This window comes from Argentina silus (genome assembly GCF_951799395.1).
Source record: "Argentina silus genome assembly, chromosome: 3".
Lineage (NCBI taxonomy): Eukaryota > Metazoa > Chordata > Actinopteri > Argentiniformes > Argentinidae > Argentina > Argentina silus.
Window position 1 is genome coordinate 16,012,395 of NC_139657.1, and position 26,563 is coordinate 16,038,957.

Here is a 26,563-nt window from a genome sequence, read left to right on the forward strand (position 1 = left end):
AGGAAAAAAAAGAGATTTAGGCCCTATTTGACTAATTTCCGCCTAAAAAACACACCCAAACTAAACTGCTTATAACATTAGAAATATGATGATCAGATGCAAAAGCAGGATGGCATTTAATAGGTAACACTTTGAAGTCTGTGTGGATATGCTTAGATCATAGTTAAGAATAACATACTACACATGACAATGAGACAAAGTGCAAATAAAATATCCTAAATGTATTTTTTTCATTTTCATTTTCAAAATCATCTTCCACAGAACAATGACAAGTCTACTATATGTCACAAGAGCTGACGACACTTCACAGTGCCTGAGCAACTTGTCAATAATGTACATACATCAATATACAGTAAAGCAACAGTTATATGAACAATAATCACCTTTACACCTCCACACACACAGACACACACACCCCCTCTCTCATTGGCTCCAAGACTGTCTGGTTTTCCACAGCCGAAAGGGTCATTGTGTGGCTTCAACATAGAGAACATCATTTGGGCTGTAGATTCACTGTTTCAACCAGTACCAAACATGTGTATGTTCTGAAATATCTTTCGAGTATTCAGAGTGTCTGGAGACGGGAGCGTCCATCTTCTCTTACTTCGCGACTTGAAGCGCTGCCCATATATCGAAGGTGACGTAATTTGAGCCGTCACCGAAACAAATATGTTATAGCACCTTTGGAAAGCCAAAGCACCTTTCCTGTGATATACGGCGTTCGCCTATGCAGTTTACTGTGTTATGACTAACTGATCAGACATCTAAACTTATCAAATGAAAGTAAAGATCGGGTCGTAATTGGGCCCGTGCAGCTTAAGACGTTAAAGGTCCAGTTTGTACATTTTAGCTTTCAAATGGCCATGATAGTGCTAAATGGCCATGATAAATCGGTAAACATCAAGGAATGAGATGACATGATGAAGAACGTTCAGTGATAAGTGCTGTATAAGTCCAAACAGAGCGTTTTCTAAAATATGGTATCAAGTAGGACCTTTACATGTCAGTATGGGCAACAACTACAAGCTTCCTAATAATTCAATCATTAACATCATATCTTTATTGAAGTATTTTTTGCATCCAAACATTATTTTAAACGACTGTGCTTCACTCCATTTCAAGAATTATATTGCCACACAACCAGCACATCCATGTATTATCTCCCACTACCAGCAGAGGACAGTGCTTAGTTGTTCATAGCTAATAAGATTCCACTACAACGGAGGGGGGGTGGGGTTGTATGAAGAAATCACTGATCTGACATGACTCAATTTCAGAAAGCAATGCAGTGGAAAGTTTGCTTTGACCCAGGTGAATGATTACTTCAGGAAGGAAGTCTAAACTAAATAAAAAATATACTAACGGGTCACCATGGTGTTTGGGTGTGTGTGTGTGTGTGTGTCTAATAACCTCCCTCTCTGTCAGTTAGAATTTCCCCTGGAAAGAGCTTAACAAAATGCTCCCTATATCTGACCAAAATGCTCCCTATATCTGACCATCCCATATATTTAACTAACCCTAACCCTGCCCAGGGACTGATACAACACATCCGATCTCAGCTTCTGAGATTTATGTTTTTGTTGTACATTATCCTTATCAAATATACTTAATATATAACGTAATAAATACATTTAATAAAATGAATAATGCTATTCCACCTCTTATAACCAGCTTGGTCCTTCTTTAACCAAGGAATAGTATGTGATATGCTTCACATCTTTTTTTCAATAGGAAACCCGTTGACAAAGAAAAATACATTTCTCCCCAGATTAGACATCAACTAAAATCAAGATTTATTTTCAAAAAGACAGCAACAGGCAAGAATGAAATGGAAAGCGATACACAGTACATATGGTAGTTTGTTAAAAAAAACAACTTTATTGCCATTTTCACTATAGATTATACACTGAAACTCAAGAGCAACAATTTTAAGACTACTTCCATTTGAATTAAATACAAAACAATGCATCAGAATTAGCAACATTCTGCTACAATATGCACGATGTTGGCGCATTATTAAACCAATGACTCAATAAGCAGCCTTTTTTTAGTAATGCAAACTTTATTTACAAAAAAATTATTAATTACTTCATGCCATGCTCCTAACTTTGAGAACAGAATAAATCCTTCAAATTTTACAAAGAACTTCATAGATGGAAAAGCAAAATAGAGCTAACGGTGTTGAAGTGACAGGGCCTTGAAGCCCAAAGTGAAGTGACATGTTTGGACCATGGAGTCTAAAACCTAAAAAAAAAAGGGATAGGTTAAAGGTACACGTATTACAGCATTCGGCACATGGAAACTGTACACAAAAATCCTAGAATTGACACTTAAAAGCTTGAGTGGTTAGCAACCATGAGTATATACAAACAATTGTGCCACAATACTAAACAAAAAGTAGTCCACTTATATTATACAATGAGACAGGTTTTTTTTAATTTATACATTGAGGGGGGAGAGGGGGGAGGGGGGTTCGCCCTGAAAAAGAAGGCCTGGGTGTTGGGGTGGGAAAAGGCTTGGAGTGGCTAACACACTGGATAGACTAGGGCTCTGTTTGAAATCAGATACTTTCTTGCTAGAGGTGGGGGGGTGGGGGGGGGTCTGGGGCCCGGGTCCTGTAGGTAGTGGTCTACTGGCGGTTGCTCTTTATCCGCTCCAGCCTCTTCTTGAGGTCGTCGAGGTTGGCGGAGGGGGAGGAGGAGCGCGTGGGTGAGTTGTTGGAGTGGGACTGCTCCTGCTGGAAGTGCTCGCGGGACTCCTTCAGCTGGGACAGTTTGCTGTGGAGCATGTCTGTGGACGAGGCCACCGAGGGCTTGGACAGGAGGGACGTGATGGGGGGCCTGTCCCCTGTCTCTTCCAGCAGCTGCTGTTGCTGCTGCTGCTGGTGCTGGGGGACACAGGGATAGAAGGAGGGTTAGAGGGAGGGAGACACTGGTCTTAAGACAGCAAACAAAAAAAGACAGTCCTTTAGTCAACTCCTTTAGGATTCCCCCCCATGCCCTCACAGCCAGTGTTAAAACAACACCTAGCACTAACACATCCTGGCCTTTTCATAAAGACTCAGAGTAGGAGTGCTGATCTCTTTGCCTTTTTTATTATAATAAATATGATGATAATGGACATGAGGAACCTGATCCAAGATCAGCACTCTTAGTCCAAGATGCTTTGTGAATATGGGCCCTGGGTCCCGGTTGATCAAGGATGTGGACTAGGCTAGGCTAGTAGACCATAGTACTAACCCTAGAGCTGTTCTCTAGTCCCTGGCGCTGTCGGAGGATCTTCAGTCTCTCGTAGTACACAGCAGGCTTCAGGTCCTCTCCATTACTGTTGAGACTGAGAGACACAGGGCCAGAGTCCAGACCGAGCTGGGGAATCGCTGAAGAGGGAGGAGGAGGGAGGAGAAAGGGAAAGGCATATTACAGATGCAACCAAGGGTTCTGTTAACCAACAACTGTCCGTCATTTACCGATTTTTAGAACTGTTGACGGAAAATTCCAAATCCCATCCGTCATTTTGTCAGGCAAAAATATTGCCATAAAAAAGAACAAACAACAATGACACAGCAGAGAAGAATCGGTGAAAAAACAGGCTACTGTTGTTTTAGCCCCACCTTACTGCGTGACCCAACTGGTGCTGTCATAATGATTGACACAAAACATCCATACCAGTCATCTCTGGTCCACATTATAAGGCAGATATGTCTTCTTCATTCTATTGCATTTTAACTGATGTTGCAGCGATGCCAATTTATTGATTAAAGCTCAAATCCACCACGGTTTTGCCAACGAGACGCAATACCGACTTCTAATCATGTAACACGATTGATCAGTCACTGTCACTTTTCCATGTTTTCATCTGGGGAGATGTTGCGGCTAGGGTATATTTTTTTCAACCTCGTCCATCACGTTGACAGTTTCAGATTTCTGACTGGATTGTACATTTAACATCAATCACAGTACACACTAGTCAAATTCAACAGTAATTCATAGAGTGAATTCAGTATCAGCACAATAAAAAGACACCGAGATCTGACTCAGTGACTTTGGAGTGATATTCAGTACTGCAAGGTTAGTTACCTGTGCTGGAGGGCTGGATCCTGCCTTTGCCCTCTCTCTCAGACTCGATCATCCGCAGACCTCTCTCCACATAGCTCTGGAAGAACTGAGACGTGTTCCTCAGGAAAGGCTCCAGGTCTGCGTCAGAGTAATTCTGCTTGTACTCGTACAACTCCGTTAGGCCCTGAGGATGGCACACACACACACACACACGTTGCCAACTTGAATAAATCACCTTACAACAAAGCTAGACATTATAATTGAATTGAAATAAATGTACGCATGTGTGTACACTGCAATGTGTACACAATTAAATGAACCAAACTACTGAAAAAAGAAAGACAAAATACCTCTTTTGTGTTTTCCTTGGACCCGATCTTCTTGAAAATCTCTGAGAGGATGTCGCTGACTTTCGCTTTGGACATCCTGTCATCCTGGTAGCAGCAGAGGGAGGGACGTTCAGTCAAAGTTCTACATGAATATACACTGACATGGCCTAATCACATTTGAATACCATTCCTCTTTCCATTCCATGCATTACAATGAGCCCGTTCTCCGATTTCTACCTCCACCAGCCTCCCCTGCACCAGATTTGTTTGTGTGTATGATTTGGGTGTATGATTTGGGTGTATGATTTGAGCATTTTTCAACTAAACATACTGTCCCCTTCTCTGTTCCCCGGTCAGACTTGCTGCCATACAGGTTTCCAGAGTGTTTGACCACTCGTCTCAGATGGGCCTCCAGCTCTGACTCGTTCCTGTTCTCGATCATAGACATGTGGTCCAGGATCTGGAGACAAGACAAGCAACAAGGCTCATCAAGGATGATTCAATATGAATGCACAGCTTTATACAGTAACAACCGTCCTAGTATTTACAACCCAGTGCCTAGGGCTAGGGGACTATTTGGGAAACATCAAAGTATTGTCTGACTTGTTTTGTGATATAAAAACTGAGCTATTGTGTTGTACCCATCAAATTCAATGTTAAGCACTTTAAGATCATCTGTCACTAAAAGCATTATATTATACAAATGAAAGCTATTGTTGTTATTATTATTATTATTATTGTTATTATTATTATTACATTGGCGCCTGTGAGTTTGCACAGTGTGTGCAGCAGTGTCTTGAGGGTCCTGTGGGGCACGTCACTCTTGAGCTGCTTGAGCTTCTCCTTGGGGAAGACCTTCATGAAGTTGTGCACGTCCAGCAGGATGCGGTCCAGGTTGATGCTGTTGATGGTCTCAGGGAGGAACCGGATCATACGCCACAGGCACTAAGAACACACATACACAGTGAGGAATGAGGTATACCTCATGTACAAAGACTACATTACACTACACAGACAGACAGACAATCATGTCTCACCGTCTGACTAACTTACCTTCATGACCAGTTCAGAGAACATGGGAGACCCATGGGAGGTGGTGATAAGGCTGTCCTGCAGCAGCACCAGAAGAGCACTGGAGAGAGGAGGCAAGGGGGATAAGGACCAGTCAGCATACATAAAATACACTCAATCAATATACTGTATGAATATATGAACACAACATACAGTAGAAGTGCCTGCTTTGATAAGGTGCACTCTACAGTACAGATCATACAGAATAGCTTCTTTAGCTATTTATATTCTATTGCTGTTGACCACCGTCACAACCCTTAACTAGTCTTCATACCCTTTACTAGTCTTCATACCCTTTACTAGTCTTCATACTCGTAACCCATACAGTCGTTCATTAGCTATGATATAGAGCTGGGGTCTGACCACCAGCACCAACCTCTGAGAGTATTTCACCATGATATTGAGAGTCAGACCTGAGGATGTTGGTCTGGTCGGACCTCTCCAGCACACGGACCACCAGCAGATTGACTGAGCGGATCAGCTGTTGGCCGTCCTCGATATCCTCCACCCGGGCATCCAGCATCAGAGTGATGAGGCCGTGCATCAGGTCCTTCAGCACCCCCATAGACGCCTCCCGCGCCAAACTCTCCATGGAGAACAGCTAGGGAGAAGATAGTACTTGCTTAACAAAATGTTCATGATCAATGAAACTACAACCAATTTTCACTTGTGTTCACAGTTCACGTTTCAATGTTGTTCCAGACTTGATTCCTATCATAACGTTCTCAGTGAAAATGAAGAGGGGGCGGGGGGGGTGAGTTTCCTCAAACGATAATCATAAACCCATTACAGACTATGCACAAAAGATGATCCAAGTAGCACTATGAAGCTGTCATGAAACTAAGCCCCCCCCCCTCCTATATCAGTTATTGTCATTAAGGGTGGAATCCTAACTCGAGATCGCAGACAAAACTCTGACATTCGAGAATATCATGCATTGATCTCAGTGGGGAAATGTGCACGATGATTCGATTTAACCATAAATAAATTAAGTCTCTGGCAGTAACCTGGTGCACATTCTATGCTATCTCCACCCGCGTAATGACTGGGTATCATGACACTCACAGAGAGCATGTTGCCTATGATGCAGCTGTAGAGTTTGAAGATGTCCCTCTTGTCCAGGCGGTCGTCAGCCATGTGTGTGTTGTAGATGAGGCGCAGCTGCATGAAGGTTGCGATGAGGAACTGGTCGATGTGGCCCGACATGGCTTCTGCCTTATCCTCCTGCCTCAGCACCTCATCAATCTGAAGGGAAAGCAGAAACAAGAGCATCTCTACCATAGGAGGTGAAGGAACTACAAAACAGCACCAACAGTGTAGTTATCATTCAAGTCAATACACTGATATGTAAATGCTCTCAAGTTTTTCTGTTTAGAAATGTACGTGTACTGATTTGGTAAGCTGTATTATGTAATGGCTGTTACTTAGGGAGGTAGAATAACGCCTGGCATGGCTCAGCGAGTGTTCTACCTGGGCCAGGGCCTGGATGCTAGTGTTGATGTCCCCGCTGGCCACCTGGGATATGACGAAGTTGATGGTCGATGCAGTGCTGTTGTGAAGGTCATCATAGTGGGGCGACACAGAGCGGATCCTACGGAAACAAGCAAAAACAGACAAATACTTACAAGTATTTGTAACAAGTGTACACTCATCATGAGTCTTACTACCACACAACTGTAGGTCTTCAAACAAACACACACACACGTCCAACACAAGAATAGCAAAACACACCGGCACACACACGCATGCACACACACGCAGACCTTGTATAAGGCACTGGGGGGACACTCACTTGGGCTCAGGGATCATGATAGGCTCCAGCAGCTCGTCCAGTTTGTGCTGCACCAGGTCAGGCAGCTCCATGACCCGTGTGTGGTCATTCTCGATCATGTCCAGGTCCAGCTGAAACTCTTTGGGGATGGAGGGATGCGACTGCTCTGCGTGGGCATTTTGGGCTCTGGCTTGGCTGGTGGGGGGAGGGGGCAGGAGAATACACTTAGAACATGGTCAACACAGACAGGAAGGCAACATGAACATCACATCAATCTATGTCTTCTATCTCTTCTCTGTCTTCTCTTCAATCTATATCCAGCTCAGGCAGACAGCAGTACATCCATCTACATTACACATCAACACGCATAAATGAGGTGGAGGAGACACCAAACTATTTAGTTTAGAGCAGTGGTTCTCAAACTGTGCGGCGTGCCGAGGGGGCAGAGGCGCGGAGAGAAAAATCTGAAAATACCAGACTGAATTATGAGAAATGGGGAATAGACTGAATGGGGAAAAGAGTCACTGTGAACATGATTGACATCTAGGAAAATGCATTGAACTGGTTATTTACCTTTATCAGCCTCTCCGTGTTTTTCAGTGTCTGATTTGTGACTCACGGTTCAGTCGCAGAACATCAAAAATGCATCACCAAAAGATTTTCGAGCTGTGACCCAAATGTAAAAACCGGGGCTCCTGCCAGAATGTTTGAGAACCACTGGTTTAGAGTACTGGTGAGTGTTTACGAGATTAGATGAGATTATAATCCTCAATACGAGTGCTTCAGAGGGAGGACACACGGGGAAACGGCTGTACTCACATCCTATAAGTGCGATACATAATTCTGCTTCCAGGGAGAGCAGTGGTAAGAGAGGAATTATAAAGGAGAGAGAGGAGCAGGATTAAGAGACACCACATGCAATGAAAGAGGTTAGAATAGGAGGAAGAGGAGGAAGAAGAAGAAGAATACTTGGATTGACATTCAGGATCGAATACCATTTTCATACTATTTTGCTGTGCTGTGCTGGCTCAGGTGTCTAATTTCACACTTTCCAGCATAGCTCCAGTACCTATGCTGGATGAGTAACCAGGCCAACGCAGTGCAGCTCAGCTTGGCTCAGCTCAGTAGCGTGAAAAGGGTAATAGAGAGATTTTCAAGAAAGGGTTGCAAGAAAGTAGAAATGGACTGAATCTATTTGCCATGAATTTTAACATGGTGGCACTTACAACTCCTTGTATTGATGATGGCTAGTCAGAATGAAGAAGAAACTTCATGGAACAGTTTTCCAGACACAGATTTAGCCTATGGCTAGATAAAAATTACACATTAAAAAAGGGAGAATTTCCATTGACAATGCTTTTAAGTAGTTGGCCTTATCTGTGTCCAGGGAACTGGCCCCCACGGGTCAGTAGAAAGACATGCTGTGGTTGTTAGAAAGGTAGTATTTGGGATCTGCTTAGGGCTATAGAATGATAGGCATGCTTTGATGGTGAAAAGGTAATTCTTGGGATCTGCCTATGAATACTGAATGACAGGCATGCTCTGGTAGTTAGGACAAGTAGGTAGTAACTGGGTTTTAGGTTTGTACTTGGGACCTGACCCCATCCCTAGCAGTAGAAAAGACAGAGCATGCTTTCATTGTTGATGCTTTGGTAGTTGGAAAGGTAGATAGTAACTGGGTTTGGGTTTGTACTTGTGGACGTGACCCTGACCCCCTCCCCAGCAGTGGCCACATACTTGAGCTTGTTGGGCACCTCCTCCTGCGGGGCGGCCGCTGGCTTGCGCATAAACGTTGCGTTAGGGTTGGTCGGGTGTTCCCTCTGGGGTCGCTCCGTTGGCTGCTTGGCCGGCGCTGCCACAGTCTTCTTAGCCGATCTCTTGATCCTCTCCTCTAGCATACTCATCTCCTTCTCCGACAGCTGTGGAAGACAGTCTTGTTGTGAGTCACAGAGACTATTGTATCGTCGGCTTTTTTCTTTAATTCTTCAACCCAACTTTATTATTATTTTTTTTTTTTTCAAACGTTATCTTTTACATGAAAACATTATCAATGTATTTTTCACGTCAACTTGGCCAAAAACGGTAGTGTCTTACGTTGCCGATCAGTTTGTAGACTTGCTCTCCACAGACGTTGTAGACAGCGAGCACGGTGTTGAGAGCAGCGTTGCGGACTGACGTGTCCCTATCGCCAATGTGAACAGCGATCTCTTTCAGGGACTTAGCAGGTGTTGGCTGACACACGTTCATCCCATAGTTCTCAATCAGACAGCCCAGCTCCTCAAGGCATTCTGGGGAAAATAAAAGACAAGAGTTGGTCAAATCCAGGGCAATAAGGGTTTTTAACAAATAAGGATAGCAGTGGAAGTCATATTCCACGTATTATAAAAAGAACATCATCTGAATCAGTAGCCAGGTTTCCACAGCAGAGCTTAAGCCATGCATGCCAGTGCATGCCAAGGCGAATTACTTTTCTACAGTCAATCCCAGGCTTCAATAGGGCTTACTCCAGGCCTATTTGGAGCTTAAAATTGGGCTTTTAGCCTCCTCTACCCCCCTGGTCATTATGAGGCCAAACGAGGCTAGGGGTGCAGTTTATAGCGAGGGCGGGATATTCTCATCATCCAAGTGCTTTAGTTGGCTAGCGAACTTGGGGGGTGGCAAGCATAACCCAAGTTAGCTTGCTGTAACTACAAAATCAAAGACATTTTAATAGCTCTTTTTACAGACACAACTGTCAAAGTGCTTAAGTTACGAGAACCTGTTGGGAAACCCGAGAATTTGATGTGTCTCCATAGTTTGCCACCTTACGAACTTGCAGAATGTAAACAAACTGGAGATCATACGGGGCGGGACTAGAAAGCCCAACTGTGGAAATTCAAACGGGCTTATTCATTTGGCTCAAAGCACCGGGCTTTGAACACTAGCTGGTCGCTAGTAAGCCTTGGCACGCACTGGCACCGCTGTCGAAAAGCGGCTATTGAGCCCTTTTAGCCTTGAAGACTCTACAGGCTACTCTACCACCCCTCTCTTACCAGCTCTCTGTTTGGAGTTCTTAGACTTGGTCCCGTCCATGATGAATGGGAAGACCTTGCTAGCAGGGTAGACCTTACACAGCATGGTCAGGATGGCACGCACGTCTTTACGCACCACGTCCTTCGACTCCCCCACCTGACAATGAAAAAAAGAAAATACTTTATATATAGCTGCAGGTTTCAGACTGAATCTCAACAGAAGGTTTCCATACTTGCCTCGAATCCCAAATCAACCCCATGTCCCCTGCCCACAGGCACTTGTGTAGATCTGAGAGGATTGGATAGGTGTAAGCAATATGGTCATAGCCGCATCTTGCCTTCTGATAGGCTAGGTCGAATTGACACCATATTGTTAATTTCTTTCATCTCTTCTCAGACCTACACAAGTGCATGGGGAGAAGCAGTAGAGGCTAAGGGTTGATTTGAGATTCAAGGAAAATGTACTGGGCTGGATTGGTGTAAGGATATGTCTCGCCAATCCCTATGCTTTAAAATCCATGTGGTGTAGTGCACAAGTGCACTCTTCAAGAAAAAAGGGTGGAGAATCTGGGCCCAGCATATGACAGACAGAGGGGACTGACCTTGAGTATGAGATAGGGGATGAAGGAGGACGCCTCATAGTCGTTGAGGTGGTAGTTCTCTCTGCTCAGCATGGTAAACAGCAGCTTCAGGTACTCTAAGACCTTCATCAGTACGGTGGTATTGGTGTCAAAGAAGCGCAGCGTAAACCACTTGAGGATCAGGTCCAAACAGCTGATAGTGGCCTCTCTCTCTTCCTCCATACGCTGGGAGGGGAACACAACATTATTATGGTGAGTTGAAGTGTACACATATGGCATGTGACAGGAGGGGGAGACCTACAATCCTCAACCTTGAACTTACTGTTCAGACCGCCATATCCACATTATCTATACAGGCTAGACCCCACCCCACATTTATTTATGCTCACTCTAGTGCTCCTACCTCGATCATGGCTCCGATTGCTTTAACGTGGCGTTGGAAGTCGAAGTGGTAGAGTTCATCTTGCAGCCACTTGGCCAGACAGGTGGACATCTGAGTCTTCAGCTGCTCTACAAACTCATCACGAGGGGTCTGGAAGTTCCACTTCAACACCTTCATCACACAAGGGTTAGCATTGTTATTCAAGCATATGTATCATCATTTAAATTGACAATTATTTCTTGCCTTGCATATCATGCTCTGAATTTATTCGTCAGCAATCATATTTTGCTCAGCAAACAAAGTGTCTCATATTGGGCAGCCCAAGTGCCACCAAGACCCTATACAAATCAGATCAGACAGGTCAGTAATGTCCTTTTCAGCAACTATCCATTTCATTACACACATTTTGAATAACAAAGAGAATCGCTTTGAATAATTGTCTGGAAACAATCATGCCTACTTTGTAGACGGATTTTGGTGGCGCCAACCTTAATTCAAATGTATACCTATTTACAGTTGAATGAGCCTGGCGGACATCCTGAAGAAATCGCACCTTTGCCATTTGGCAATTGCTTTGTGATTGTAATGCATCTCACACCTTGTCCTTTGTTTGGAATGATACTTAAAAGGACAGCGAGACATCCTTTGAGTTTTGGGTAAGGCCTGCGATGGGCACCATTCTCCTGTGTTGTCGTTGACACAGTTTTACACGTATGGTTAAACTTCCATTAGTTTACTACAGTTTTTTTTATTTTGGATGTTTCTCTGAAACTATTAAATTGGTTAATTTGTTAATACTCTATTCTCATTCTTCCTATGTGCATTAATGTGATGATGTGCGCTAGATAAAGGTTCTGTTAAAACAGCACGACATAATCGTGACCAAGCTAACTTAAAAGCATGGTCATAGAATATTGGGTATTCTTGATGGAATCTAGGATCCGATATGATCGAGTGTCTGTCACACAGGGATAAGAAAATCATTATCAGTCATTATTAACCATGGAATATCTTTTGGAGTCAGATATAACCTAATGTTAACTTGTGTTGGTTGGTCATGTGACCACTTCCTTTGAGTTTGATTCATCATGTTCATAACGGTTAGAAGTAATCATTGGGAATAAATGTACGTTTGACCTGTCCTCTATTCTTCAGTGTTTTATTTTCATACTCTTCAACTTCTTTCATCCAAGACTGAAAAGCTAACAGAATGAAAACATCAGAAGGAAAAGCTAAAAGGTGACGCATGCCTTCAAGCCCTTCTCCTCCTTGATCCTCTGCTCCTTGCCGTTGGGCACCAGGATGAAGATGGGACCAGACTTGTCCTCCTCTTCCTTAGCATTGGCCTTGACCGGGGCCTTCTTCCCAATCACACCCTTAATACAGGTAGGTAGGTATGTAGGTAGGTAGGTAGGTAGGTGGAAGAGAGATGGGGAGAAGGTTAAGAGAGATAACACAGAAATAAACATCATTAAAAGATGAAAACGATGCATCACAGAATAACTCAGAGAGTTTAGTGTGCTCAGACAGTGTGCTTTTGTGAGTAGACGTGTGTGTGTGTGTGTGTGTGTGGACATGTTTGAGTGTGTGTGTGTGTGTATTTGCAAGTGGTGTGTGTATGTGTGTGCGTGTGTGTGTTTAACAACATGCAACATTGACCCACAGAGTTTTAGAACAGACACACATGCAATGCTTGAACAGCAACATCAGCCAGGCTCCAACCCAGAGTTAGTTAGTCATTCCTGATACATTAGTCACAGTACTGTAGCTCTCGGCCTCAGGTACCTGCTGGCTGCTAGGTTTCCCCTTTGAAAGTCTTTTAGGATTACTGACACTAGTATCTTTCTCCAAGCTCCCACCAGTGTCCTGTGAGGGGGTCTAGTAAACGCAAAAATATCCATTTAACACAGCGAGAAAAATGTGGAGCATCATGGGAGCTTAGTGGCTTTACACACTACAGGGTGGACCCGAAGCACAATGTGCTGGGTCCTTTACGCGTCCACCATAGTTGCTGAAACAGTGCTGTAACCAGGCAAGCCCAGCAGAGCTCAGCTCGGTTCAGCTCTGTAGTGTGAATTAGGGTTGAGTGGACAGAGGGCTCACAATGTCACCATGACGAAAATATAATTTACTACAACAAAACCACAGAGCATTTGGACGATAAACAATATAAAACACACCTTTTTGGCTGCTGGTCCACCTGGCTTCACTTTCTTAGCCTCAGGTTTGGGTTCATCATAGTCATCACTGACCGGCTGAGCCTTAGGAGCTGCAGGAGATGAACAGAGTGGTCAGGAGGGTTTAAGGGCAGACAGACAGAGGGGCTTAACTTCTAAAATAACCTAACATTTATGGAACTTTAAGTATTCATCTCATGACAGGCCACAATGACGGGAGCTACAGAAATATATTGTACAGTTGCACAGACCAAATTTGCATAGGCAAATAATGAGGCATTGTTGTGAAAATGAACAAAAGCTTGCACCATCTTGAAACTCAGCGGAGGACTATGTATGTGGGACTGGTTAAAGTATAAAGAGCTTGGTAGAGGAGCATATTTTCTGTATTGCGTACTCCTCCATGTAATACAGCAGTATAATGTCATCATTCACAACTGAAGGGCAGGCTAGCTAGCCAACCTGAGGCAGCCTTTGCAGAGGGTCCACTGGCTGAGGCCTTCGATGCGCCAGCCTTGGCAGGAGCTGCAGGCTTGGCTGGCATCACTGCCCTCGCCTTCTCAAGTGCGGCAACCACCTGGTCCTTGGAGGCAGGCTGCAAAGAAAGAGGGGGGGGACAACACCAGGGTCGTGTTAGGAAGGATGCAACGTTGCAGCTAGATATGCCATAATCAGAGCAGATATGATTCATTTCTCTATATACACGTCAGAGAGGCTTGTCTGTTCTACATAATCAAAATCCCTCCTGGGCCACAGCATTCAGCAGGGCAAATCATTTGACAACTTGATTTGACATCAAAGTCCTTCTGGTCTGTGGCTCACCTTGAGTTTGCTAGTGGCCTTAGTCATCTTGTCGTAGCCCAGGTGCATCATGAACATGGGTAGGGCGTCCTGGGCCTTCTTCCGCACGTCTCCGTTACGGTCCTCCAGACAGGCGAACAGGTGGGGAACACACTGCATCAGGTCAGCTGGCACCGCCCGCATGTTGGGCAGCTTCTCTGCCAGCCAGCCCAGTAGCTGGAGGGAGAGGGCAGGGCAGGGGGGGGTTATACTGTTGCAGTTTGATGGACATTTTTCAACCATTTTCTTTTCTTACCTAGACAGAATACACTGCATATATTTTGAGACTAGGCCTTCAAGGTTCAATGTTTCTTTATTATCCCCTAGAGGAAATTAGTTTTGCAGCCAGGGTTCACAAAGACAGAATACAAAATATGACAACATCAAGACAATAAATCGCAGAGTTAGTTCAGAGAAATGGAAATTCATACTAAGTACAAAAAGTGCAGGGGTAGTACAGGGAATACAGCCAAAGTGCTATTTGTCATTAAGCATATCAATAGCACTTGGGATGAAGGAAACATGAAATCTTTTAGTCCTCCTAACAGGTGCCCTGAAACGACGGCCTGAGGGCAAAAGCTTAAACTCCCTCTGCAGTGGATGGTCCTGGCAGACCAATATAGCATTAGCCCTCCTAAGGACCTGTCTGTTAGAAATGTCCAAAAGCCTGGCCTGACTCCCCCCTGAGATCCTACTGACCACCTTAACAAGACCTCCAAGTCTGTTCCTATTGGACAGATTTAGGTTACCAAAGCAAGCAGTAATACAAAATGTTAGAACAGATTCAATGAAACTTTTGTAAAAGAGAGTCATCATCTCAGTAGAAACGTTAAAAAGAGTTTTTCCTCAGGAAAAAAAGTCTTTGCTGGACCTTTTTAGAGGTAGCATCAACATGGGATTCGAAACACAGTTAGTTTGTTATCAAGAACAATACCCAAATATTTATAGCTATCCACTAGGTCAATGTCAACACCTTTAATAACAGTTGGCAGTGGGCTTGGTGGTGACTTTCTGAAATCAATGTTCATGTCTTTCGTTTTTGACACATTAAGATGGAGGAAAGACTTATCACACCAAGCCACAAAGTCATCCACCACCGGCCCATGATACTGTTTCTCCCCTTTAAGGGGGCTAACAATAATGGAATCATCAGCAAACTTTAAGATGTGTCTGTTCTCATAGTTGCTGCGACACTCATTAGTGTACATGATGTAAAGAAGGGGGGAGAGGCAGCAACCTTGTGGGGAACCAGTGGATGAGTGGAGCTGGTTGGAGAGAGCACCGTTAACTCTCACTCACTGTGACCTCAGTTGAAAAGTCCATCATCCAACCAATGAGGTTAGGATCGAGTTTAAAGTGACAGATGAGCCTCTCTGCAAACAGGAATGGCTGGATGATATAGAATACCGAAGAGAAATCAATAAATAAGAGTCTGGCATGAGTCTTGGGGCCCTCCAAATGCTGGTAGAGAAACTTTAATAGTGTAACAACAGCATCCTCCACACCTCTGCCAGGCCTGTAAGCAAATTGTAATGGATCGAGCTGTTCCTCGACCTGCATTAAAACCTCATTCTTGGTAAGTTTCTCAAATGACTAAATCCACTGTAAATACAGTGATATGATATTTAGGCCATATCGCCTAGCCCTAAGGGGAGGTCTTTGTACCTTTATAAAAGCGTGCCCTTTTAAAAAACTGTGATTCTATAGGGAAGGAGGGGATGATGGGTTGGTCTCATACCTCCTGCCTGAGGAAGGGGTTCTCCCTCTTTAGCTCGTCAGCCATGTCCTCTCCCTCTAGCCACTCCTTCATCCCTGTCTGCTCCACCCACAGCTGCAGCGTTGTCATGGCAGCAGCACGAACATTGGACTACAGAAGAGAGGAGGGGTGGTGGAGGTGGGAGGCAAGGTCAACAATTCACACCATTCACTGAGTATAGAGAGACTGAGAACATCTACTGTGTGTATGTGGACAGTGGAGGTCAGTATACCACCTGTTTGAGAACAATGCATGTGCACATCCCGATCATCATAATATTATTTATACTAATCACTATAAATATGCCTGTGTGTGTGTGTGTATGTATGTATGTATGTAGTTTACAGTACCTTGCTGTCTCCTAGTACAGTGATGATTGGGATACCCAGGTGCTTGACATGCTGTTTCAGAGCTGGGCCCATGGCCGTGGCTATTTGTTGAAGAATGGTCAGTGTCTGCTGGACCTGAGGATAGACATACTTTGTTGTAAAATACCTGAAATATCACATAGCTCACATGTTTGTACTGATAATATCCCACAGAAGAAAATATGGCTTAAGTCTGCCATCATTACTGGAGTGCTCGCAAAGCGCATAAAGCCTTATGTTCAAAATAGAACAAAACACTTTAAAATTCTATTTTAAGATTATCAAGCAGTTTCAGTTGCACTATTCACTTTGCTTGAGATCTGTATGTCTAACTCCCCAGCCAGAGTAGGCTTCTTACCAGGATCTTGTTGGAGTCGTTGAGGCGTCCCTTCAGAGCTACAGTCAGCTCTCCTATGTTGGGCTGGATGAACTTGGCCTCAGAGATCACTGCTGCCACTTCATCCAGACCCTCCTTACGGATCTTCCAGTTCTTATCCCCAATCTTAGACACCATGTCAGACGTGATCTTATCACTGTGAGAAAAAAAAAATCAATGACATGAAATGGCCAGAAAAAAACTAAGTTTGACAGATATTTCAGTGACATTGTGCTGAGTGACAATGTGATGGTGTGTCTGTTTCATTGTTATGTGGTGATGTACTTATATCTGATTATATATACAAATGTATAATGAAAGTATACAAAAACTGTTGCATGAAGAACATTACATGGATTTATTGTGTGCAAGTAGTAAATGTTGATATCAATTAACCTGATGTCAGTTCTAGGAAGCAGATCCATGATGTCATGTCCTCCTCCATCTTCCTCCTGCTCCTCTGCTTCCTCTCCCTCCTCCTCTGCTCCTCCTTTCTTTGCTCCTCTGAATGCGGCTGGAGGAGACTGGCCTTGCATCTGAGGGGAAAGATATCTCATGATCAGTCACATTAAATAGGTTACCAAACAGGTTTTTTCTCATAACAAACTTTCTAACATCAAGTTGATGGAAACAAACTAAAATATCAAAATAAACCTCTCAACATCTCAAGTCAAACCTCATCCTTAAATCAACCTAAATCTCACTAATCATATTCGGAAAATTATACCTTTTCAAACTCAGAATCTATCTGAGCCAGTAGGGCAGGTTTCTCGTCCTCAAAGAACATGCGTAGAGGAGCTCCCATGTACAGATACATGACCCCCAGAAGGGTGATGGCTGCTGTCCTCACTGCTGGGTTGGTTGCCCCCAGGGCAGTCTTCACATTGTTGATGAAGCCCTTCACATTGATTCTGGAGGGATGATGATGATGAAGAATACAACATTAAGTGAAATACAAAACCAAGTCACAAAGGAGTCTGACAGGCCTCAGTACTTTGACATTGGTATTGATACTGTGGAGTCAGAAACGTACCCAGCAAATCCAAATTCCTTCATGGCGTTTGCCAACCAGTTGAGGGTTTCAGCTTGATTCTTAGGATTCTTCTGTGCAAAAACCATTGAGACAACCTGTGGTACAAAATCCACTAGTGAACCATTGTCCTCTAATATATTGTCCATATTTGTTTTCCGAAATTGTATAAACAACCTGTCAAAAATAACTGCAGTGTATGAAAATAGACCATATTGATATACACCTTGATGTTTGATTTATGATGTGGTAAGAATGTTGTGGTATGCAGTTCCATGTCCATGCCTGTTAATATGTTATGATATTACTGTTGAATACTCAACAGTTATTACCCCTCAGGGATAAATAAAGTCTGCCAAATTAACTTGAGCTGAGACCTGTTCAGCAGTCCAGGGGAGGGAGCAGGCTTCTCCGATGGCCGTCAGGCCCTCCTTGGCTTTGCCTCCACACTTCACATCCCCCACCTTATCCACCAGGCCATCCAGCACCACAAACGCTGACGTCTTGGAGAAGGAGCCCTTTTGGGCTATCAGACCCACAATGTGGAGCTTCATCTGCATAACCTAAACACACAGGGAGGAATGAGGATAATCCATGTGTATGCATATTCATGATATATATTCATATCATATTCCTTGTTGCGTATTAGACAAACTCACCTCCATTTCAAAACATTGTCTCCAATTATTACCCTGCTGGACATAACCCATGTGTCTCTATCCATGTATAACCTACTGTAGGTCTTGTTGTGGTGACTGGTGTAAGTGTTTTAACTTGATGTGAATGGGACATTGAATAGTACCTGGAAGTTGGTCTCTTTCCAGCCAGGTTTCTTGGCCAGCATCCTGACCAGAGCCTGACAAGGCATGTCACTCTTGTCCATTTGCTCCACAGCCTGAGGAACACAGGGTCATAGTATGTAAACATAATACATGACTACATCTGTGAATCATTTATATACACTTGCATTCCTTATTCACATACATATACTGTGGACTCCAGACAAATGTAAAAAACAATGCACGCATCAGGGGTTGACTATGTCTCTCAGCGGAGTGTGTCGATATGCTGTATGAAGCATGATAAAGATGTGAGCGAGGTAAAGTAATGTGGAATAGGTCCGACAGGTTACAAGGAATAGAGTTAGAAGCTAGTTACCCTCTGAAACTCCTCCATGCTGGCTAGTCTCTCCTTCCAGTTAGTACTGTCCAGCAGCTGCATACAGGAGGCAGGGAGCACAGCCGCCGACTTCTCCTCACATGCCTCCAGCTGACGAACAGACAGGAGAAACACAGGTTAATAGAAGACACTACCAACAGAAACCACAGCTTAATTCATACTGTAGCTACATAGGTTTACCCAGGCCAGTTCACTGAAGCATAAAAAAAAAAAGCTACAATTTGAAATTTAACCTAAAACAACAGGTAACACTTTTACATTTAATAACATAGGTTGTACCCTATGGTTAAATGGTACACTGTACCCACAGCAACCGAGATGGACTTTAGCGCTCAACTCACCGATAGCTCAGTCTCCACAAATTCCTTGATGTCTTGACCTTTCTTTGCTTTAGCACTGGGAGCAGAGGCAGCTTTCCCTTTCTTAGCAGGGCCAGCAGACTGCAGAGAAATGAAAACATACCATTTTTTAAATTTGTTTCTTAAAGCTTGCTGTGAGCTAGATTTATCTTGGAGGGGGTTAGCATTTTGGGGAGTATTCCATTGGTCCAAAACCACAAATTAAATCAAGCACAGTTTAGTTATTTTAAGGTATTTGCCCCAGGTGTGTTGGAGTTAGGCAGGTGGACTGTATGTCTGAGCCGCACCTTAGCTGTTGCGGCCTTCTTGGGAGGTCCAGAGGACCTGGGCGGAGGCTCTGCATGTGGAGGTGCCTTGGCAGCAGGTTTCTCCTTCTTCTCCGCCCCTCCACCTCCTCCCCCTCCTTTCTTTCCCGGCAGCTCCACTTTATCAGCAGATTCTTTAATCTGTTAGTTTGGAAAATAATTAAGACGAATGAAGGCAATGCAATTTCACTTGGTGGCTACAAACTTCAGCCAAAGAATCTCTCATCATCCATGACCAATAATGAACTCAATGGGATAGGGATTTGTTTACTTGTAGAGTTAAGAAGTGAACTAGTTCTTCCTCAAGATAATGATAGCCTGCTACATTAGCCTGCAAACCTGACCTTGTCAAGCTTGAGTTTCTCCAGATCAGCCAGGTAGGGGTTGACAGCCTTCTCTCCCACCACCTTCATAGCTGTCCCCAAAGCTTCAAACGCTGCATCTCTCACCTCTGGAGCTGAATCATTCACTTGCTGGAAACAAAGAGTAGACGGTCATAAACCAACTACTCATTAACACATTAGGAGAGGAATTGATTAGTGGGCATTGGATTTGCCTGTGGAAAAGATGCTCCGGTACCTTGAGAAATGCAGCACAGAAAGGTTTGAGTATGCTTTTTGGCAACATGGCTTGGGTGCAGTGCCGGAAGCTTCTGGCCAGGAAGAGCGAAGCTTGCTGTTTGATGGAGGGATTCTTGTTGTCCATCACACCCAAAATGTCCTCACTGATATTCTGAAGAGTTGTCTGCAAAACATCAAAAACATTGAAAGGTTCAACCACTTTCAACAGAGTACTTGAAGACTACCATAAAAGACCAAGACATCGTCTAGTTCTACAAATACTTCTCTACATCAAACTATACACCATCCTCTATTGTAAAACGTCAACACCTTATTACAGCCAGAGGGCTGCATTATTATTTACTTAAAAACAAAAACATAAAAAATTTCAAGCCGCTTGATTGGCTGTAATAAGGTGCTGACTTTTTTCAGAGGGCTCGAAATTTCGGCCAATCAGAGGGCTTTTTCACCATGAAAAGGCTCTTTCAGCTCAACTACTCATGAATTTGTACTGCGATGGTTACCTTGTACAGAGAATCAACAAAGCATATACTTACAGTAAAGAAGACTGCATCAATAGCCTCTTGCAAAGCCTGGACCACTTGAGGTTTCTTCTCTTTAAACTTCTCTAAAATAGTTGGCACCACCTTGACACAGAGCAAAAATTAAGTTAATTAAATTAATCTCATTTTGACACAAATCAAAGTCCAAAGATATCTTCCCACAATATTGATAACTTACATATGATGCATATGTTCCAAACTTCTTCCTTAGACCAGAGGCTAATCCAGCGACGCATTTAGCAGCCAGGATCACCAGCATAACATTAGCATCTTTACCAATCACCTGTGGATGAAACCATACATGATTTCAGCAGATTGTTTGATGCCCTACTTCCTAGAGACACCCGTGAACAATCAGAATCCCAATACATATAAAGCATAGGCACAACCGTTACCTTCTTTAGTGCTCGGACGAGGTCCCCAAAGTCACCATTCTCCAATTTAGGATTCTTAGCTAAAGTATCTAGTGCTTCCAAGGCTTCTTTCCTCTCCTGCCATTTCTTGGCTTCCTACATGAACAGAGAGACAAACGTAGTCTCATGGAATGTGGATTCCACATCCAAAATACAGATATCATCATCATCATCTGCCTTTTCAAACTCTTTATGGGAAATAAATTACTCACTGGTTACTGATTCATACTGTACATTCAGCAATATATCAGATCCATATCTTCTATATCATTTAACACTATAACTACAACATTATAATTTCAGGTCACTACCTAAAACACTCAGGGCAAACTTACAATTTTGTCATAGAAGTCTTTAGGTAATTTTGAAAGGATCTCCACTGCTTCCAGGAGCTCATAAGGATCAACATGTGGGGCTGCCTCTTCCTCATCATCTCCTGAAAGAGAATAAAATGTGAGACACTGTATTCATCACCATGACATTTACATACTTCAATCTTCTTGAATTTCTACACCTGCATGTTTACAGCCATCTCTCAAAAGCCAGAACAAAGAACAGAGCTTGACAAAGATATATCCCGTTAAACAAATGGAGTTAAGATGAGGGGAATTAAGCAGGGGAAAAATCTAAAGATTAAATCTGGAGATCAATGGGCGGTTTTCTGAACACAGATTATACCTAATCTCTTAGACTAGCATTTTGGCATCTTCAAAGGAATATCCATTAGGATGCTTTGTAGTCTAGGAGGTATTTGCTTAATCTGTGGATCCTACCGTCTGCCTCATCTCCTCCAGTCGCCTGCTGCTGCTCGAACTTAGCCTTCAGGTCCTGCTGGGAGCGCAGGAAACGGCTCTGTTTGGGGACTGAGGTCGGCAGCTTCACCCACTCCTCCTCTAGCTCCTTTAACTGCAGGAAGGAGGGAGAAACCCAGCTGTTAGAATATCCCATTAATGCTTATTTCTGTTTAATGTCTTGGTTGTCATTAAAAAACAAATAATTAACATCTCATTCGTCTGTTGCTTCAGCATAGAGAGACCGCATTATTGGACATGATCAAATAGAAGTCTGGCTCTGTTTGAATACTCTTAACTCTTTCAAGACCACCCTGTCTTGAAAGAAAAAAAGAAAATCACTGATATGACATGACATGATATTGGTTAAAGTGCTGCAGTGAAAGGCTTGCTGAGAGCTATCCAAAAATGTTAGATAAATGACTAAATCAAGGGAGGATAGACTTTAAAAGTATTTACAAAGAGCCTTGATGATGATCTAAGCATGACAAAGGTTTTGGGAAATGCAATGCAGAGCCCTTCTGTTACCTGTACAGAGTTGATGCTCTGTAGGGGAGGTCGCAGGGCATCCCGGATCCATTTGTAGATCTCTACTGCTAGTAATTTGGCCTCATCTCGAACAGCTTTCTCTCGAGACTCAAACTGCTTTGGCAACACTTTTACTACAGGCTTCAGAGTAATAATCTTGGAACCATATTCACTGAAAGAGAAAAATGTATATACAGTATATTACATATCAGGTTTTAGCCTATATATCCTGACATAATGACTACATTGAAATGAGTGATTCAAGAAAAATAATAAATAGGAGATAATTCATTAGATTAAAATATTTTTCCCAAGGTTTGAAATGCTTCAGATAACTAAGGGACTGAAACAACATTATTTCTGAGGACTAATTCACCTAAGTGCCTTCCTTAACGTTTCAATACAGGTCACAACAATCTTGGGGTTCTTGTTATTCAGGCCTTTGATGAGCTCATCCTGTACCACCTCGGCCTTCTCAATCTCTATGTACATGAGGCAGATGTCTGAGCCCAGCTCTTTGGCCCGAGCTTTGGGTTGGTTGAACACTTTACTGACCACTCCTGAGACCACTTCCCCTGTTGTTCTGCAACGCAAACACAACACCACAAGAACACTTAGACAGCTGTTTCACCAGGCTATATTAACCACACATGTTTAACCAGGCTGTACAGTAGGCCTATCCACATTATATATTCTAAAGAAACATATTTTGTCAATGTACATTCAATACAAGTGACAAAAGGTACAGTAATCAAGATTATTATAATTAGATTATTATTTTAAATATTACATTCATCTCCTTTAACAATGGATATTGATACCATTGCTAGTACAGATTGCTAGTGTCATGCCATGTTCCTCATGAAGCGCTAGGCTACATTTTAAGCCATTAGAGTCATCCCCAAAATAATTCAATTTATGTAAACTGCGCCCCTGGATGGCTTGACACAAAAGACAGATCTAATGTGTCTCTCTCTCTTTCCATAAATAACTATCAGGCAGGCATCAAATTTCCCCTGTGTTGCAGCTCATTGGAGCTTTACACAACAAGCCCACTTTCACACAGAGCAGCACTTACAGTAAAAAAACAACTTGAGAGATAAAGAGAGAGAGCAACAGAGAGAGAGAGAGAGAGAGAGAGAGAGAGAGAGAGAGAGAGAGAGTGAGAGTGAGAGTGAGAGTGAGAGTGAGAGACAGACTGCTTTGCTGGAAGATATTCAGGCCCATGTATCAATCATAACCTTAGACAATAACAAAAATACATTTACAAAAAGCAGACGATGCAAACATGTTGTCAGGCATTGGCCTAGCACTTACTTGCCAGCCACATGGGCTTTTCCAATGAAAGCAAGTGCTGCTTCGAGGCCCTTAAGCTGGGCCACTGCATTGGACTCAGACACAAACGTCTTGATCAGGCCCAGGTATTTTCCCCATTCTGGGCTCTTCTCGTCCTCTATCCTTTGGAATAGCTTCAAGGCTTCTTCATAACCATTTAATCGAGCCTTCCATACCTTTGGGAATAAGCAGAGGGATATTGGGCATTGCAATATGGGATTAGATGTAAATGACAGTTCATAGCTACTGTAAAGGAATGTGACCTAGATTATTGGATGGCCATAGAATATTTATGTAATTCAAAATGTGCCTATTGATGTTTCTATTGGGCAGTGTTTTGGCTTCGCTTGAATATCATCTGGGGTAATTGTGTTTTTACTAGGAGTCAATGTTAGGAGTTCGGAGATCATTCAATAGGCTATACCCACGACCCGAAGGACAGAAGTCTGCAAATCAAAAGCTATGAGCTTCACTGCATTGTTAGGCATGGAGTTTATCATTCTGAAAAAAACAACCCATTTAGCCTTCATCCTAGCTCAACAACCCAGTCTAAATGAGGGTAAAAAACAGACAGACAGAAAAAGACAGAAAAAGCATCACAGCTTAGGTTAGCCTACATTAGGAGTTCAAAGTGTGAAATTCAATTAGATAACTTTTTCCATGAAACAAAACCACAGTGCCTGGACTTACTCCCAACAAAAGACTGTTTATTTAATGGACGGTTTATGTAATGGATGTTCCAGATAGAAACAGACATGATTAATCAGTCACCTTGTGTTCGCACTTCTGATCGATGGGCAACTTCATCCACTCGCTGTCGTCACCCATGATGGCCTCTGTGTGTTTCCCTTATAGATGTTCAACTGTAACAAAACATCAAACCAGTTTGACGTGTCAAAACAAAGCAATCAACAAAACCTTCTGCTGCTGGTAGAAAGGCCACAGAGGTACGGCTGTCATTTACCTTATTTCTGATAAAACTATGCATTGCTTATACTATGCTTATCATAGTAAAATTTTCCAACTAAAGCCAACACACTACTGTTTAGTTCTACTATCAACTTGCAAATTTCCATCCCCTTTCATCCATGACACATCTAGCCAAATTCCTTTCCACAAAGCAGCAGGGTAGATATGGTTATATTACACAACTGAATAGTCAGTGTTAGGATAACATTTAGAAAACAATCTAAACCATATATGCAAACAAACAGGTAGGCGAGGTCTTCAGCAGAGTATGGCTTGCTCTCCTGTACAACCAGTTGTGAAAATTAGCCTAGCCTAACATGCTGATGCAGAGTCACTAAGCCTAAGGTACTAGTGGAGATCTGCAGACAAAACGAAGCCATTATAACAGTAGCTGGCTGTTTAGATGTGGATGAAAAGGAAGCAAGCACTGAGCTGCGCAGCTCAGCTCTAGATGAAAGGACAAACATGTGATTCTCTCTAGTCTAATGCACTTTCAGGGGAGAGGCTGCCGTTTCACATTTCATATTGATCCACTGAAGTCTGGTAAACACTAACAGCTTTTAAACATGGCTTTCCAGTCATTGTTGGGTACCATGTGTATTGCCAGCATGCACATACCTGTCAAAACTAACGCCAGGTCTAAAGCTATAGCCAGGTCTATCTAAACTGCGACACCATTACACACTGATCACCTTGTAAACAATTACTAATAAAAGCGACATATTCCCATAGATATATCGATCCAGCACATAGGTAAGGTTAGCTAATTTAACACAGCACTCAAGAACGGTATTGAAAACGTTGTGGTGATGGTTCATTACTCTTTTTAATGTGGCCTTAATAATCATGCGAACCTAGTAACCATACAATAACAGAACTTTTAAATATAGTAAGCAAGCTACCTAGTCTATTTCCAAGCTGTTTCGGCCGAACCTGGTTACCCAAATACCTCGACAGAGCATCAGTTGCGCTTGGCTGTTGTTGCTAACGTCAGCTGTCAACATCACAAGCTAGCTAGCAACTTAGCAAGGCCTGAGAAGCTTGTTAAACACGCCCAAAACCTCAACAACCATTTCGACTGTTTACAACGTAGAAATAACTGTCCAAACGGTAATTTGTGAGTTAAAATAGAGCAATGACACTGCATTACGCTAGCATATGCACAGAACTAGACTCACTATTGTCTGCCACAAAATGCTAGCAGATATCTAGCTAGCGTAGCTATTCCATTCAGCACCAGGCCCAGAAAACGCAGCAATGAGCCGATTTAATGAGCAATTGCAAAGGATGAACATCAAAGCTCGTTTCTCTTTATGTGATAAAGCACAGCAATACATATAGACTGTTTGGTTACCTTTGGAGTCTTTCGGGAGTGCAAAATATTGTTAGCAATTGAGATGGAGCTGATGTTCGATCATCTCTTTTTTAAAGCTTTGAAACGCCTCCAAGGGCGGAGAGACAGAGGGAGGGGCAACAGAGAGGGGCACCGCCTCAAGCTGTGTGACTCTACATACGTCATTGTCTGTCATATGTTTTGGTACTGATTTAAAAGCATGATTTAGCAATCATACATGATTCTACCTACATACAATTATACAGCAACATTAGTTGTTCTGCATCTGTCAAATGCACTGCAAAGGAGCATATTTGCAAAAAATATGCAAATATGGCCTGGAATTTTGGATAGTAAATTACAAACAACCATATCCAGTCAATTTCTGATACTACTGTAATGCATAAACTAAAATAGAGCATTCAGCACTAACGACTGAACTAACGTGCATTGTAAATGGGACTTGTGAACTGCCATGCAC

General features: G+C 42.9%; 1 protein-coding gene across 2 annotated transcripts; it reads right to left on the reverse strand.

The window, feature by feature from the left end:
* Positions 1-1,855: 1,855 nt before the first annotated feature.
* ckap5 (cytoskeleton associated protein 5) lies at positions 1,856-26,184 on the reverse strand. 2 transcript variants are annotated; one of them, XM_083666796.1, is made up of 44 exons: positions 26,104-26,184; positions 24,552-24,643; positions 23,763-23,956; positions 22,822-23,028; positions 22,446-22,617; positions 21,900-22,032; positions 21,462-21,562; positions 21,109-21,222; positions 20,892-20,996; positions 20,708-20,797; positions 20,170-20,334; positions 19,935-20,063; positions 19,573-19,731; positions 19,268-19,366; positions 18,906-19,016; positions 18,550-18,642; positions 18,125-18,310; positions 17,751-17,845; positions 17,445-17,628; positions 17,114-17,253; positions 16,700-16,874; positions 16,324-16,437; positions 15,956-16,084; positions 14,200-14,394; positions 13,840-13,972; positions 13,381-13,469; positions 12,986-13,078; positions 12,451-12,576; positions 11,222-11,371; positions 10,840-11,043; positions 10,259-10,394; positions 9,321-9,514; positions 8,964-9,145; positions 7,248-7,421; positions 6,926-7,046; positions 6,521-6,700; positions 5,869-6,056; positions 5,438-5,516; positions 5,141-5,329; positions 4,716-4,844; positions 4,406-4,489; positions 4,077-4,239; positions 3,240-3,376; positions 1,856-2,887 (listed from the first exon to the last, which is right to left on the reverse strand). In XM_083666796.1, exons 2-44 carry the CDS (start codon positions 24,606-24,608, stop codon positions 2,630-2,632), a joined length of 6,156 nt encoding a protein of 2,051 aa, XP_083522922.1. In that variant the 5' UTR covers positions 24,609-24,643; positions 26,104-26,184; the 3' UTR covers positions 1,856-2,629. The 2 variants fall into 2 exon arrangements, with proteins under 2 accessions (XP_083522922.1, XP_083522923.1); XM_083666797.1 differs by lacking the exon at positions 12,986-13,078.
* Between the last annotated feature and the right edge of the window lie 379 nt (positions 26,185-26,563).

Coding starts and splice junctions, on each gene's coding strand:
- ckap5 (XM_083666796.1), bottom strand. CDS start 24,608: ATGGGTGACGACAGCGAGTGGATGAAGTTGCCCATCGATCAGAAGTGC. Junction 21,563..21,899: donor TGGAGGAGATGAGGCAGACG/GTAGGATCCACA, acceptor ATTCTCTTTCAG/GAGATGATGAGGAAGAGGCA. Junction 7,422..8,963: donor GAGGTGCCCAACAAGCTCAA/GTATGTGGCCAC, acceptor TCCCCCCACCAG/CCAAGCCAGAGCCCAAAATG.